The 16,622-nt window shown below is 41.8% G+C and overlaps 1 protein-coding gene across 1 annotated transcript in view; it reads left to right on the top strand.

The window, feature by feature from the left end:
* The window catches only part of LOC124554875 (molybdenum cofactor biosynthesis protein 1-like), a 61,822-nt gene extending 61,198 nt beyond the window's left edge, over nt 1-624 (top strand). The window contains exon 7 of the mRNA XM_047128546.1: nt 569-624. Within this exon, the coding sequence (XP_046984502.1) occupies nt 569-624 (56 nt within the window). The remainder of the gene's footprint in view (nt 1-568) is intronic.
* The last annotated feature ends 15,998 nt before the right edge of the window (nt 625-16,622 follow it).

Below are 16,622 nucleotides of genomic sequence, written 5' to 3'. Positions count from 1 at the left end.
CAAATATTTTGTAAGAGCTGTGGAATGGTTAGTATCTGTTTATATTTTTCTGATTAATTCAAGCTCGTCAATGCACATCCTCTGTTAAGGAAATATTTGAACTGAATTTACTGTGTGTTAAATATAAGCAGTGGATCCATTGGGGTAGTCTTTTTGGTAGAAATATGTCAAGGTGAACAAAACTGGAGATGAAATTTCCTGGCAGATTAAAACTGTTTGCCCGACCGAGACTCGAACTCGGGACCTTTGCCTTTCGCAGGCAAGTGCTCTACCAAAGCACGACTCACATCCGGTACTCACAGCTTTACTTCTGCCAGTACCTCGTTTCTGCTGCAGAGTGAAAATCTCATTCTGAAAACAGGAGATGGTGAAGGAAGAGAGGGAAAAGATCAACATTTGCTTCTCATCAGCAATATAACTGGGTTGCAACATTCAGTGAAAATTATCTGTGACAGGAAGTTGTCAGAAATACATTTTTTGAAGAAACTTTATGTTTGTATAAGCATTTATTAAATTTAAAAAGTTGGATTTCATCTGTTAATACAAAAGATAATGTTTTGCATTGCAGGCATGCTAAACCTGTCAAAGATGAAGAATCGGCCAATGATTCTTATTGGAGGATAACAGTGTGTATAACTTAAACTTGAGATTCTTGAAAATAAAGCTAGTCAGTATTTCTTAACAGTACTGATTTAAATACATCTAAAGATCGCTGTTACCTAAATGAAAGTTGACGAGCAAAGTCTTAGTGGACATTTGTATAAAATTGTCATAGGTGTTATTTACAAGAAGAGTAAATAGTTTCAATAGGAATGTGGTGAGACATTTAACAAATGTCATGACCACACATTAATAGGACCTTATAACACTACCATTATGATATTAGTATGCTTTTACGTAAATAACAGAAACCCTGTCTCTATGTTGCCACGTATAACCCTCTTACTAAAATTTAATTTAGTTTCCAAATAAAATACACTATGGAAGGATAGTCCTGTTTATAGGAAAAGATAATCAATAGAGTTATCCTTCTTACAGGATTTACCATGTGTTGCATCTAATGGATAAGAAAATTTGACTATTCACTTCTTTTCCTAAGATCTTACCCAGTGGCTAGATAGAAACACAGTATGAATAATAATATACTGAAGCTAGGACAACTCATTTCCAAGTTCATTTAGTGGTATGAAACATGTACTTAATGGTCACCAACCTATCCTGGCAATGAAATAGTGAAGTATTGGAGAAGCAGAAATGTGAATTTTGCCTACTTTCTTGCTAGTGTTTAGTTTGGCTCTTCAAATAAATTACCCCACTTAAACAATTTTGGGCTACATCTTTATGCATTATGTTTTTAAAAAAGAAAAAGCCCAGTAGATAACTTCGAGGAAGGTAAAAAAAGTTAGCCGGGGTGGGGGGGACAACCTTTAGAAAAGCACTTTCCATAATCAAGAAACTTAAATACTTAGACACTAAAGCACACACTTTTTAATTGAACATTTCACTTAAAGAAAACCTCTTTCTTGGTGGAATTAACTTTCAAAAGCTATCATTCTTTGAACTAATTCTGTATAGCCATCTAACAGTTTTTAGTAACTTGGCTTCACTCTGATTGAATTTTATGTAACCAAACTACAACACTTTGCAATAGTTAAGAAAACATTTTTATTATTTACACTAAAGCTATTTAAATGGTGCCTCTTTATATTAACTTGGAACTTCATAAGTCTGTAAAACAGGACACTCGGATTAATCAAACACCAGGAAGGAACCCTATACAGATGTATGATTAGGATGAAATAACAGGGTGAACCAGTTTCCGTAAAGTTCAAGAATGATTATTAAAACACAGTTTAAATTAATGGTTCATGCCCTACAAAGGTAAAAATAGAAAAAAATCTTATCTGTGGGCTGTACGCTTGGGTGTGGCGAACAGTTATGACGGCTAAACTACCCACACTACAGCCTGCAAGTTTCTTGCTGTATGGGCTCAATTTCTCTACTTGGCTTCATTCAGTTTTACATACAGTAGCTCAACAACTCGCAGCTATGCTGCAAGCTGTTTGCAGTCTTCAACCGAGGCATTTTTATGAAAATTTGCAGGCAAAGCTTCTGCTCCACAAAGGAGTTACCTCAATCACTGCTGCCTACAGACTGTGTGACTTACTTCCCGCACTTGCTCAAGGTAGCACGCCAATTCGCCTTTCGAACCTTTTCCACTCTCCATAGCCATTTTCGTTTCAAACAAAAGCACACTGGCTTTTACATAACGCCTATTTCTTATATTGTTCCTAAGCATGACCAATTCTTAAATTGTCAAATTTACATCAACATGAACAATTTATACACACAAATATTTTTAAATACAAAATGTTATCAAAAAATTATTTAGACCCTTGGTATCCTTTGTAGAGGACTTGGGCAGGTTTGTCATATCCTAGTACACATTATTTTGTTACTTCCCTTCAGATATTCCATTTAGCTACATCTACAATTATTCCCAATGTTCAGCGTTTTGAGGTGTCCAGTGCGGGTTCCTCTCCACTTCCTGGGTGTATTGTATCGAGTTAGCTCCCAGGAGCCTCTCAAACCACAAACTCTTAGAAGATTCACTCTTCTTGTACTTAAGTCAGCATTGTCACTTTTGTATTCAATCCCAATGCAATTTCTGTGTTTCATAGTCAATGTGAAGGTCCAAGGGATACAGAAAACCTGCACTGGTGCATCAGAATCCAATACTGGTCTCCCAGGAGCCACTGAAAGCACAAACTATAAGAAGATTCACTCTTCTTGTACTTAAGGCAGCATTGTCTCATTTGTATTCAATCCCGATGCAATTACTGTGTTTCATGGTCAATGTGAAGGTCCAAGTAATACAGTAAACCAGCACTGGTGCATCGGAATCTAATACTGGTCTCCCAGGAGCCGCTGAAAGCACAAACTCTTAGAAGATTCAATCTTCTTGTACGTAAGTCAGCATTGTGCAATAAGTATTCAATCCCGATGCGATTTCTGTGTTTCATGGTCAATGTGAAGGTCAAAGGGATACATTTAACGTTCACTGGTGCATTGGAATCTAATACTGGTCTCCCAGGAGCCGCTCAAACCACAAACGCTTAGAAGATTCACTCTTCTTTTACTTAATTGGCATTGTGCCTTTTGTATTCAATCCCGATGCAATTTCTATGTTTCATGGTCAATGTGAAGGACCAAGGGATACAGTAAACCTGCGCTGGTGCATCGGAAACTAATACTGGTCTCCCAGGAGCCGCTCAAACCACAAACTCTTAGAAGATTCACTCTCCTTGCACTTAAGCTGGCATTGTGCCTTTTGTACACAATCCCGATGCAATTTCTGTGTTTCATGGTCAATGTGAAGATCCAAGGGATACAGTAAACTTGCACTGGTGCATCGGAATCTAATACTATTCTCCCAGGAGCCGCTGAAAGCACAAATTCCTAGAAGATTCATTCTTCTTGTACTTAAATTGGCATTGTCCATTTTGTATTCAATCCCGATGCAATTACTGTGTTTCAAGGTCAATGTGAAGATCCAAATGATACAGTGAACCTGCACTGGTGCATCGGAATGTAGTACCGGCCTCCCAGGAGCCGCTCAAAGCACAAACACTTAGACGACCACTCTTCTTGTACTTAAGTCGTCACTGTGCCTTTTGTATTCAATCCCGTTGCGATTTCTGTGATTCATGGTCAATGAGAAGGTCCAAGGGATACAGTAAACCTGCGCTGGTGCATCCGAATCCAATACTGGTCTCCCAGGAGCCGCTGAAAGCACAAACTCCTAGACGATTCGTTCTTCTTGTACGTAAGTCATCATTGTCCTATTTGCATTCAATCCCGATGCAATATCTGTATTTCATGGTCAATGTGAAGGTCCAAATGATAGAGTCAACCTGCACTGGTGAATGGGAATGTAATACTGGTTTCCCAGGAGCCGCTCAAAGCACAAACTCTTAGAAGATTAACTCTTCTTGTACTTAAGTCGGCATTGTGCATTTGATTTCAATCGCGATGCAATTTCTGTGTTTCATGGTCATTGAGAAGTTCCAAGGGATACAGTAAACCTGCACTGGTTCATCGGAATCCAATACTGGTCTCCCATGAGCCGCTCAAACCACAAACTCTTAGAAGATTCACTCTTCTTGTACTTAAGTCGGCATTGTGCATTTAGTATTCAATCCCGATGCGATTTCTGTGTTTCATGGTCAATGTGAAGGTCCAAGGGATACAGTAAACCTGCACTGGTGCATTGGAATATATTACTCGTCTCCCAGGAGCCTCTCAAACCAGAAACTCTTAGAAGATTCACTCTTCTTGTACTTAAGTCGGCATTGTTCATTTTGAATTCAATCCCGATGCAATTTCGGCGTTTCATGGTCAATGTGAAGGTCCAAGGGATGCAGTAAACCTGCACTGGAGCATCGGAATCTAATACTGGTCTCCCAGGGGCCACCTTTTGTATTCAATCCCGATGAAATTTCTGTGTTTCATGGGCAATGTAAAGGTCATAGGGATACAGTAAACCAGTACTGGTGCATCAGAATGTAATACTGGTCTCCCTGGAGCTGCACAACCCACAACCGCTTAGAAAATTCACTCTTCTTGTACTTAAGTCGGCTTTGTCACGTTTCTATTCAATCTCGATGCGATTTCTGTGTTTCATCTTCAATGTGAGGGTCGAAGGGATACAGTGAACCTGTGCTGGTGCATCGGAATCTAATACTGGTCTCCCAGGAGCCGCTCAAAGCACAAACTCTTAGAAGATTCAATCTTCTTGTACGTAAGTCAGCATTGTGCATTAAGTATTCAATCCCGATGCGATTTCTGTGTTTCATGGTCAATGTGAAGGTCAAAGGGATACATTTAACGTTCACTGGTGCATCGGATTCTAAAAATGGTCTCCCAGGAGCCGCTCAAACCACAAACGCTTAGAAGATTCACTCTTCTTTTACTTAATTGGCATTGTGCCTTTTGTATTCAATCCCGATGCAATTTCTATGTTTCATGGTCAATGTGAAGGACCAAGGGATACAGTAAACCTGGACTGGTGCATCGGAAACTAATACTGGTCTCCCAGGAGCCGCTCAAACCACAAACTCTTAGAAGATTCACTCTCCTTGTACTTAAGTTAGCATTGTGCCTTTTGTACACAATCCCGATGCAATTTCTGTGTTTCATGGTCAATGTGAAGATCCAAGGGATACAGTAAACTTGCACTGGTGCATCGGAATCTAATACTATTCTCCCAGGAGCCGCTGAAAGCACGAATTCCTAGAAGATTCATTCTTCTTGTACTTAAATTGGCATTGTCCATTTTGTGTTCAATCCCGATGCAATTACTGTGTTTCATGGTCAATGTGAAGGTCCAAATGATAGACTCAACCTGCACTGGTGAATGGGAATGTAATACTGGTTTCCCAGGAGCCGCTCAAAGCACAAACTCTTAGAAGATTCACTCTTCTTGTACTTAAGTTGGCATTGTGCATTTGATTTCAATCGCGATGCAATTTCTGTGTTTCATGGTCAATGTGAAGATGCAAGGGATACAGTAAACCTGCACTGGTGCATTGGAATCTAATACTGGTCTCCCAAGAGCCGCTCAAATAACAAACTCATAGAAGATTTACTCTTCTTGTATGTAAGTCGGCATTGTGCATTTGGTATTCAATCCCGATCCAATTTCTGCGTTTCATGGTCAATGTGAAGGTCCAAGGGATACAGTACACCTGCACTGGAGCATCAGAATCCAATACTGGTCTCCAAGGAGACGCTCAAATCAATTTCTTAGATGATTAACTCTTCTTGTACTTAAGTCGGTAGTCCCTTTTCTATTCAATCCCAATGCAATTTCTGTGTTTTATGGTCAATGTGAATGTCCAAGGGATACAGTAAACCTGCATTGGTGCATTGGAATCTAATACTGGTCTCCCAGGAATCGCTCAAAGCACAAACTCTTACAAGATTCAGTCTTCTTGTACTTAAGTCGGCATTGTGGTTTTTGTTTTCAATCCCGATGCAATTTCTGTGTTTGATGGTCCATGTGAAGGTCCGATGGATACAGTAAACCTGCATTGGGTCATCGGAATCTAATACTGGTCTCCAAGGAGCCGCTCATACCACAAACTCTTTAAGATTCACTCTTCTTGTACTTAATTTGGCTTTGTGACTTTTGTATTCAATCCCGATGAAATTTCTGTGTTTCATGGTCAATGTGAAGGTCCAAGGGATACAGTATACCTGCACTGGTGCATCGGAATCGCATACTGGCCCCCAGGTGCCGTTCAAAACACAAACTCTTAGACGATCACTCTTCTTGTACTTAAGTCGTCATTGTGCCTTTTGTATTCAATCCCGATGCAATTTCTGTGTTTCATGATCAATGTGAAGCTCCGAGGGATACAGTAAACCTGCACTGGTGAATTGGAATCTAATACAGGTCTCCCAGGAGCCGCTCAAAGCACATACTCTTAGAATTCTCACTCTTCTACTACTTAAGTTGGCATTGTGCATTTGTATTCAAGGCCGATGCAATTTCTGTGTTTCATGGTCATTGAGAAGTTCCAGGGGATACAGTAAACCTGCACTGGTTCATCGGAATCTAATACTGGTCTCCCACGAGCCGCTCAAACCACAAACTCTTAGAAGATTCACTCTTCTTGTACTTAAGTCGGCATTGTGCATTTAGTATTCAATCCCGATGCGATTTCTGTGTTTCATGGTCAATGTGAAGGTCCAAGGGATACAGTAAACCTGCACTGGTGCATCGGAATCTAATACTGGTCTCGCAGGAGCCGCTCAAACCACAATCTCTTAGAAAACTCACTCTTCTTATACTTAAGTCGGCATTGTCCCTTTTGTATTCAATCCCCATGCAATATCTGTGTTTCATGGTCAATGTGAAGGTCAAAAGGGATACAGTAAACGTGCACTGGTGCATCGGAATCTCATACAGCTCTCCCAGGAGACGCTCAAGGCACAAACTCTTAGAAGATTCACTCTTCTTGTACTTAAGTCAGCGTTGTTCCCTTTGTATTCAATCCCGATCCGATTTCTGTGTTTCATGGTCAATGTGGATGTCCAAGGGATACAGTAAACCTGCACTGGTGCATCGGACTTCAATACTGGTCTCCCAGGAGCCACTCAATTCACAGATTACTAGAAGATTCACTCTTCTTGTACTTAAGTCGACATTGTCCCTTTTGTATTCAATCCCGATGAAATTTCTGTATTTCATGGGCAATGTAAAGGTCCAAGGGATACAGTAAACCAGCACTGGTGCATCAGAATCTAATACTGGTCTCCCAGGAGCCACTCAAAGCACAAATTCTTAGAAGATTCACTCTTCTTGTACCTAAGTCAGCTTTGTTCCATTAGTATTCAATCCCGATTCGATTTCTGTGTTTCATGGTCAATGTGGATGTCCAAGGGATACAGTAAACCTGCACTGGTGCATCGGACTTCAATACTGTTCTCCCAGGAGCCGCTCAATTCACAAATTACTAGAAGATTCACTCTTCTTGTACTTAAGTCGACATTGTATCTTTTGTATTGCTCCGAATGCAATTTGTGTGTTTCATGGTCAATGTGAAGGTCCAAGGGATACAGTAAACCTGTACTGGTGCATCCGAATCTAATACTGGTCTCCCAGGAGCCGCTGAAAGCACAACTCTTAGAAGATTCACTCTTCTTGTACTCAAGTCGGCATTGTGCGTTTTTTATTCAATCCCGATGTGATTTCTGTGTTTCATGGTCAATGTGAAGGTCAAGGGATACAATAAACCTGCACTGATTCAACGGAATCTACTACTGGTCTCCCAGGAGCAGCTCAAACCACAAACGCTTGGAAAATTCTCTCATCCTGTACTTATGTCGGCATTGTCCATTTTGTACTCAATCCCGATGAAATTTCTGTGTTTCATGGACAATGTGAAGGTCCAAGGGAAACAGTAAACCTGCACTGGTGCATCGGAATCTAATACTGGTGTTCCAGGAGCCGCTCAAATCACAAACTCTTAAAAGATTCACTCTTCTTGTATTTACGTAGGCATTTTGCCTTTTGTATTCAATCCCAATGCAATTTCTGTGTTTCATGATCAATGTGAAATTCCAAGGGATACAGTTAACCTGCGCTGGTGCATCGGAATCTAATACTGGTATCCCAGGAGCCGCTCAATGCACAAACTCTGAAGTGATTCACTATTCTTTTACTTAAGTCGGCATTGTCCTTTTTGTATTCAATCCCGATGCAACATCTGTGTTTCATGGTCAATGTGAAGGACTAAGGGGTACAGTAAACCTGCACTGGTGCATCGGAACCTAATACTGGTCTCCCAGGTGCCGCTCAAAGCACAATCGCTTATAAGATTCATCCTTCTTGTACTTAAGTCGGCATTGTCCCTTTTGTATTCAATCCCAATGCAATTCCTGTGTTTCATGGTCAATGTGAAGGTCCAAGGGATACAGTAAACCTGCACTGGTGCATCGGAAACTACCACTGGTCTCCCACGAGCCGCTCAAACCACAAACTCTTAGAAAATTCACTATTCTTGTACTTATGGCGGCATTGTCCCTTTTGTATTCAATCCTGGTGCAATTTCTGTGTTTCATGGTCAATGTGAAGGTCCAAGCGATAGAGCAAACCTGCACTGGTGCAACGGAATCTAATACTGGTCTCCCAGGAGCCGCTCAGAGCAGAAACTCTTAGAAGATTCACTCTTCTTGAACTTAAGTCGGCATTGTGCCTTGTGTATTAATCCCGATGCAATTTCTGTGTTGCATGGTCTATGTTGGCGGCCAAGGGATAAAGTAAACCTGCACTGGTGCATGGGAATCTAATACTGGTCTCCCATGAGACGCTCAAAGCACAAACTCATAGAAGTGTCACTCTTCTTGTTCTTAAGTCGGCATTGTCCATTTTGTATTGAATGCCGATGCGATTTCTGTGTTTCTTGGTCAATGTGAAGGTCCAAGGGATACAGTAAACCTGCACTGGTACATCGAAATTTAATACTGGTCTCCTAGGAGCCGCTCAAAGCACAAACTCTTAAAAATTCACTTTTCTTCTACTTGAATTGGCATTGTCCCTTATGTATTCCCTCCCGAAGCAATTTCGGTGTTTCATGGTCAATGTGAAGGTCCAAAGGATACGGTAAACCTGCACTAGTGCATCGGAATCTAATACAGGTCTCCCATGAGCCGCTAAAGCACAAACTCTTAGAAGATTTACTCTTCTTGTACGTAATCGGCATTGTGCATTTTGTAATCAATCCCGATGCAATTTCTGTGTTTCATGGTCAATGTGAAGGTCCAAGGGATACAGTAAACCTGCACTGGTACATTGGAATGTAATACTGGTCTCCCAGGAGCCGCTCGAAGCACAAACCCTTACAAGATTCACGCTTCTTGTACTTATGTAGTTATTGTTCCCTTTGTATTCAATCCCAATGCAATTTCTGTGTTTCATGGTCAATGTGAAGGTCTAAGGGATACAGTAAATCTGCACAGGTGCATCGAAATCTAATACTGGACACCCAGGAGCCACTCAAATCTTATACACTTGTAAGATTCACTCTTCTTGTACTTAAGTCGGCATTGTCCCTTTTGTATTCAATCCCGATGAAATTTCTGTGTTTCATGGGCAATGTGAAGGTCCAAGGGATACAGTAAACCAGCACTGGTGCATCGGAATCTAATACTGGTCTCCCAGGAGCCACTCAAAAGCACAATTTCTTAAAAGATTCACTCTTCTTGTACTTAAGTCAGCATTGTTCCCTCTGTATTCAATCCCGATTCGATTTCTGTGTTTCATGGTCAATGTGGATGTCAAGGGATACAGTAAACCTGCACTGGTGCATCGGACTTCAATACTGGTCTCCCAGGAGCCGCTCAATTCACAAATTACTAGAAGATTCACTCTTCTTGTACTTAAGTCGACATTGTATCTTTTGTATTGGTCCGAATGCAATTTGTGTGTTTCCTGGTCAATGTGAAGGTCCAAGGGATACATTAAACCTGTACTGGTGCATCCGAATCTAATACTGGTCTCCCAGGAGCCGCTGAAAGCACAACTATTAGAAGATTCACTCTTCTTGTACTTACGTAGGCATTGTGCCTTTTGTATTCAATCCCAATGCAATTTCTGTGTTTCATGATCAATGTGAAATTCCAAGGGATACAGTAAACCTGCACTGGTGCATCGGAATCTAATACTGGTCTCCGATGAGCCGCTCAAAGCACAGACTCTTAGAAGATTTTCTCTTCTTGTACGTAAGTTGGCATTGTGCATTTTGTATTTAATCCCGATGCGATTTCTGCGTTTCATGGTCAATGTGAAGGACCAAGGGATACAGTACACCTGCACTGGAGCATCGGATCTAATACTGGTCTCTCAGGAGCCGCTCAAAGCACAAACTATTAGATGATTAACTCTTCTTGTACTTAAGTCGGCATTGTCCCTTTTGTATTCAATCCCGATGCAATTTCTGTGTTTCATGGTCAATGTGAAGGTCCAAGCGATAGAGCAAACCTGCACTGGTGCAACGGAATCTAATACTGGTCTCCCAGGAGCCGCTCAGAGCAGAAACTCTTAGAAGATTCACTCTTCTTGTACTTAAGTCGGCATTGTGCCTTATGTATTAACCCCGATGCAATTTCTGTGTTTGATGGTCAATGTTGGGGGCCAAGGGATAAAGTAAACCTGCACTGGTGCATCAGAATCTAATACTGGTCTCCCATGAGACGCTCAAAGCACAAACTCATAGAAGTGTCACTCTTCTTGTTCTTAAGTCGGAATTGTCCATTCTGTATTGAATGCCGAAGCGATTTCTGTGTTTCTTGGTCAATGTGAAGGTCCAAGGGATACAGTAAACCTGCACTGATTCATCGAACTTTAATACTGGTCTCCCAGGAGCCGCTCAAAGCACAAACTCTTAAAAATTCACTCTTCTTCTACTTGAGTTGGCATTGTCCCTTTTGTATTCCCTCCCGAAGCAATTTCGGTGTTTCATTGTCAATGTGAAGGTCAAAAGGATACGGTAAACCTGCACTAGTGCATCGGAATCTAATACAGGTCTCCCATGAGCCGCTCAAATCACAAACTCTTTGAAGATTTACTCTTCTTGTACGTAATCGGCATTGTGCATTTTGTAATCAATCCCGATGCAATTTCTGTGTTTCATGGTCAATGTGAAGGTCCAAGGGATACAGTAAACCTGCACTGGTACATCGGAATGTAATACTGGTCTCCCAGGAGCCGCTCAAAGCACAAACCCTTAAAAGATTCACTCTTCTTGTACTTATGTAGTTATTGTTCCTTTTGTAATCAATCCCAATGCAATTGCTGTGTTTCATGGTCTATGCGAAGGTGTAAGGGATACAGTAAATCTGCACAGGTGCATCGAAATCTAATACTGGACGCCCAGGAGCCACTCAAATCTTAAACTCTTGTAAGATTCACTCTTCTTATACTTAAGTCGGCATTGTCCCATTTGAATTCAATCCCGATGCAATTTCTGTGTTTCATGGTCAATGTGAAGGTTCAAGGGATACAGTAGACCTGCACTGGTGTTTCGGAATCTAATACTGGTCTCCCAGGACCCGCTCAAAGCACAAACTCTTACAAGATTCACTCTTCTTATACTTAAGTGGGCATTGTGCATTTTGTTTTCAATCCCGATGCAATATCTGTGTTTGATGGTCCATGTGAGTGTCCAAGGGATACAACAAATCAGCACAGGTGCATCGGAATCTAATACAGGTCTCCTAGGAGCCGCTCAAAGCACAATATCTTAGAAGATTCATTCTTCTTGTACTAAAGACGGCATTGTGCCTATTGTATTTAATCCCGATGCAATTTCTGTGTTTCATGGTCTATGTGAAGGTCCAAGGGATACAGTAAACCTACACTGGAGCATCGGAATCTAATACTGGTCTCCCAGGCGCCGCTGAAAGCACAAACTGTTAGAAGATTAACTCCTCTTGTGCCTTTTGTATTCTATCCCGATGCAATATCTGAGTTTGATGGTCATTGTGAAGGTCCGAGGGATACAGTAAACCTGCACTGGAGCATCGGAATCTAATACTGGTCTCGCAGGAGCCGCTCAAATCACAAACTATTGGAAGATTCACTCTTCTAGACTTAAGTCGACATTATTTCTTTTGTATTGGTCCCCATGCAATATCTGTGTTTCATGGTCAATGTGAATGTCCAAGGGATACAGTAAACCTGTACTGGTGCATCGGAATCTAAAACTGGTCTCCCAGGAGCCGCTCAAAGCACAAACCCTTAGAAGATTCGGTCTTCTTGTACTCAAGTCGGCATTGTGCCTTTTGTGTTCAATCCCGATGCGATTTCTGTGTTTCATGGTCAATGCGAAGGTCCAAGGGATACTATAAAGCTGCACTGGTTCATCGGAATCTAATACTGGAGTCCCAGGAGCAGCTCAAACCACAAACTCTTAGGAAACTCTCTCTACTTGTACTTATGTCGGCATTGTCAATTTTGTATTCAATCCTGATGAAATTTCTGTGATTCATGGTCAATGTGAAGGTCCAAGGGATACAGTAGACATGCAGTGGTGCATCGGAATCTAATACTGGTCTCCCAGGAGACGCTCAAAGCACAAACTCTTAGAAGATTCACTCTTCTTGTACTTACGTCGGCATTGTGCCTTTTGTATTCAATCCCAATGCAATATCTGTGTTACATGGTCAATGTGAAGTTCCAAGGGATACAGTTAACCTGCACTGGTGCATCGGGATCTAATACTGGTCTCCCATGAGCCGCTCAAAGCACAAACTCTTAGAAGAATTACTCTACTTGTACGTAAGTCGGCATTGCGCGTTTTGTATTCAATCCCGTTGCAATTTCTGCGTTTCATGGTCAATGTGAAGGTCCAAGGGATACAGTAAACCTGCACTGGAGCATCGGAATGTAATACTGGTCTCCCAGGAGCTGCTCAAAGCACAAACTCTTAGATGATTAACTCCTCTTACACTTAAGTCAGCAGTCCCTTTTGTATTCAATCCCGATGCAATTTCTGTGTTACATGGTCAATGATAAAGTCCAAGGGATACAGTAAACCCACGCTGCTGCATTGTAATCTAATACTGGTCCCACAGGAGCCGCTCAAATCACAAACTCTTAGATGATTAACTCTTCTTGTACTTAAGTCGGAAGTCCCTTTTGCAATCAATCCCGGTGCAATTTCTGCGTTTCATGGTCAATGTGAAGGTCCAAGGGATACAGTACACCTCCACTGGAGCATTGGAATCTAATACTGGTCTCTCAGGAGCCGCTCAAAGCACAAACTCTTAGATGATTAACTCTTCTTCTACTTAAGTCGGTAGTCCCTTTTGTATTCAATCCCGATGCAATTTCTGTGTTTGATGGTCAATGAGAAGGTCCAAGGGATACAGTAAACCTGCACTGGTGCATCAGAATCTAATACTGGTCTCTCAGGAGACGCTTAAAGCACAAACTCTTAGAAGATTCACTCTTCTGTTACTTAAGTCGGCATTGTCCTTTTGTATTCAATCCCGATGCGGTTTCTGTGTTTCATGGTCAATTTCAGGGTCCAAGGTATAGAGTAAACCTGCACTGGTGCATCGGTATCTAATGCTGGTCTCCCAGGAACCGCTCAAAGCACAATCACGAAGAAGATTCACCCTTCTTGTACTTAAGACGGCATTGTGCCTTTTGTATTCAATCCCGATGCAATTTCTGTGATTCATGGTCACTGTGAAGGTCCAAGGGATACAGTAAACCTGCACAGGTGCATCGGAATCTAATACTGGTATCCCAGGAGCCGCTCACAGCACAAACTCTGAAGTGATTCACTATTCGTGTACTTAAGTCGGCATTGTTCTTTTTGAATTCAATCCCGATGCAATATCTGTGTTTCATGGTCAATGTGAAGGACCAAGGGATACAGTAAACCTGCACTGGTGGATCGGAATCTAATACTGGTCTCCCATGAGCCGCTCAAAGCTCAAACTCTCAGAAGTTTTACTCTTCTTGTACGTAAGTCGGCATTGTGCATTTTGTATTCAATCCCGTTGCAATTTCTGCGTTTCGCGGTCAATGTGAAGGTGCAAGGGATACAGTAAACCTGCACTGGAGCATCGGAATGTAATACTGGTCTCTCAGGGGCCACTCAAAACACGAACTCTTAGATGATTAACTCTTCTTGTACTTAACTCGGCTATCCCATTTGTATTCAATCCCGATGCAAATTCTGTAGTTTCATGGTGAATGTGAAGGGCCAAGTGATACAGTAAAATTGCACTGGAGCATCGGAATCTAATACCGGTCTCCCAGGAGCTGCTCAAAGCACAAACTCCTAGATGATTAACTCTTCACTGTACTTAGGTCGGCATTGACCCTCTTGTATTCAATCCCGATGCAATTTCTGTATTTCATGGTCAATGTGAAAGTCTAAGAGATACAGTAAACCTGCACTGGTGTATCGGAATCTAATACTGGTCTCCCAGGAGGCGCTCAAAGCACAAACTGTTAGAAGATTCACCCTTCTTGTACTTAAGTCGGCATTGTCCCTTTTGTATTCAATCCCGATGAAATTTCTGTGTTTCATGGTCAATGTGAAGGTCCAAGGGATACAGTAAATCTGCACAGGTGCATCAAAATTTAATGCTGGATACCCAGGAGCCACTTATAGCTCAAACTCTTGTAAGATTCACACTTCTTATATTTAAGTCGGCTTTGTCCCATTTGTATTTAATCCCGATGCAATTTCTGTGTTTCATGATCAATGTGAAGGTCGAAGGGATACAATAAACCATCACTGGTGCATCGGAATGTAATACTGGTCTCCCATGAGCCGCTCAAAACACAAACTCTTAGCAGATTTACTCTTCTTGTACGTACGTCGGCATTGTGCATTTTGTATTCAATCCCGATGCAAATACTGCGTTTCATGGTCAATGGGAGGGTCCAAGGGATACGGTACACCTGCACTGGAGCATCGGAATCTAATACTGGTTTCCCAGGAGCCGCTCAAAGCACAAACTCTTAGAAGATTAACTCTTCTTGTACTTAAGTCGGCACCCCATTTGTATTCAATCCCGATGCAATTTCTGTGTTTCATGGTCAATGTGAAGGTCCAAGGGATACAGTAAACCTGCACTGGTGCTTCAGAATCTAATACTGGTCTCCCAGGACCCGCTCAAAGCACAAACTCTTACAAGAATCACTCTTCTTATACTTAAGTGGGCATTGTGCATTTTGTTTTCAATCCCGATGCAATATCTGTGTTTGATGGTCCATGTGAAGGTCCAAGGGATACAGTAAACCAGCACAGGGGCATCGGAATCTAATAGAGGTCTCCCAGGAGCCGCTCAAAGCACAATATCTAAGAAGATTCACTCTTCTTGTACTAAAGACGGCATTGTGCCTTTTGCATTTTATTCCGATGCAATTTATGTGTTTCAAGGTCATTGTGAAGGTCCAAGGGATACAGAAAACCTGCACAGGTGCATCGGAATCTGATACTGATATCCCAGGAGCCGCTCAAAACACAAACTCTGAAGAAATTCACTCTTCTTGTACTTAAGTTGGCATTGTCCCTTTTGTATTCAATCTCGACGCAATATCTGTGTTTCATGGCCAATGTGAAGGACCACGGGATACAGTAAACCTGTACTGGTGCATCGGAACCTAATACTGGTCTCCCAGGAGCAGTTCAAAGCACAAACTCTTAAAAGATTCACTCTTCTTGTACTTAAGTCGGCATTGTGCTTTTTGTATGTAATCCCAATGCAATTTCTGCGTTTCATGGTCAATGTGAAGGGCCAAGGGATACAGTAAACCTGCACTGGCGCATCGGAATCTAATGCTGGTCTCCCAGGGTCCGCTCAAAGCACAACCTCTTAGAAGATTCACTATTCTTGTACTTATGGCGGCATTGTTCCCTTTGTATTCTATCCCGATTCGATTTCTGAATTTCATGGTGAATGTGGCGGTCCAAGGGATACAGTAAACCTGCACTGGTGCACTGGAATTTAATACTGGTCTCCCAGGAGCCGCTCAAATCACGAACTATTAGAAGATTCACTCTTCTTGTACTTAAGTCGACATTGTATCTTTTGTATTGGTCCCCATGCAATATCTGCGTTTCATGGTCAATGTGAATGTCCAAGGGATACAGTAAACCTACACTGGTGCATCGGAATGTAATACTGGTCTCCCAGGAGCCGCTCAAACCAGAAAATCTATATGATTCACTCTTCTTGTACTTAATTTGGCATTGTGCCTTTTGTATTCAATCCCGATGCAATATCTGTGTTTCATGGTCAATGTGAAGGGCCATGGATACAGTAAACCTGCACTGGTGCATCGGAATCGTCATTTGCCCCCAGGTGCCGTTCAAAGCACAAACTCTTAGATGAATCACTCTTCTTGTACTTAAGTCGGCATTGTGCCTTTGGTATTCAATCCCGATGCAATTTCTGTCCTTCATGGTCAATGGGAAGGTCAAGGGATACAGTAAACCTCCACTGGCGCATCGGAATCTAATACTGGTCTCCAAGGATCCGCTGAAAGCACAAACTCCTAGAAGAATCATTCTTCTTGTACTTATGTCAGC

The sequence above is a fragment of the Schistocerca americana genome, chromosome X (genome assembly GCF_021461395.2).
Source record: "Schistocerca americana isolate TAMUIC-IGC-003095 chromosome X, iqSchAmer2.1, whole genome shotgun sequence".
Lineage (NCBI taxonomy): Eukaryota > Metazoa > Arthropoda > Insecta > Orthoptera > Acrididae > Schistocerca > Schistocerca americana.
Note: the sequence above shows the minus strand (reverse complement) of the source record. Positions and strands in the feature narration are given on the sequence as shown.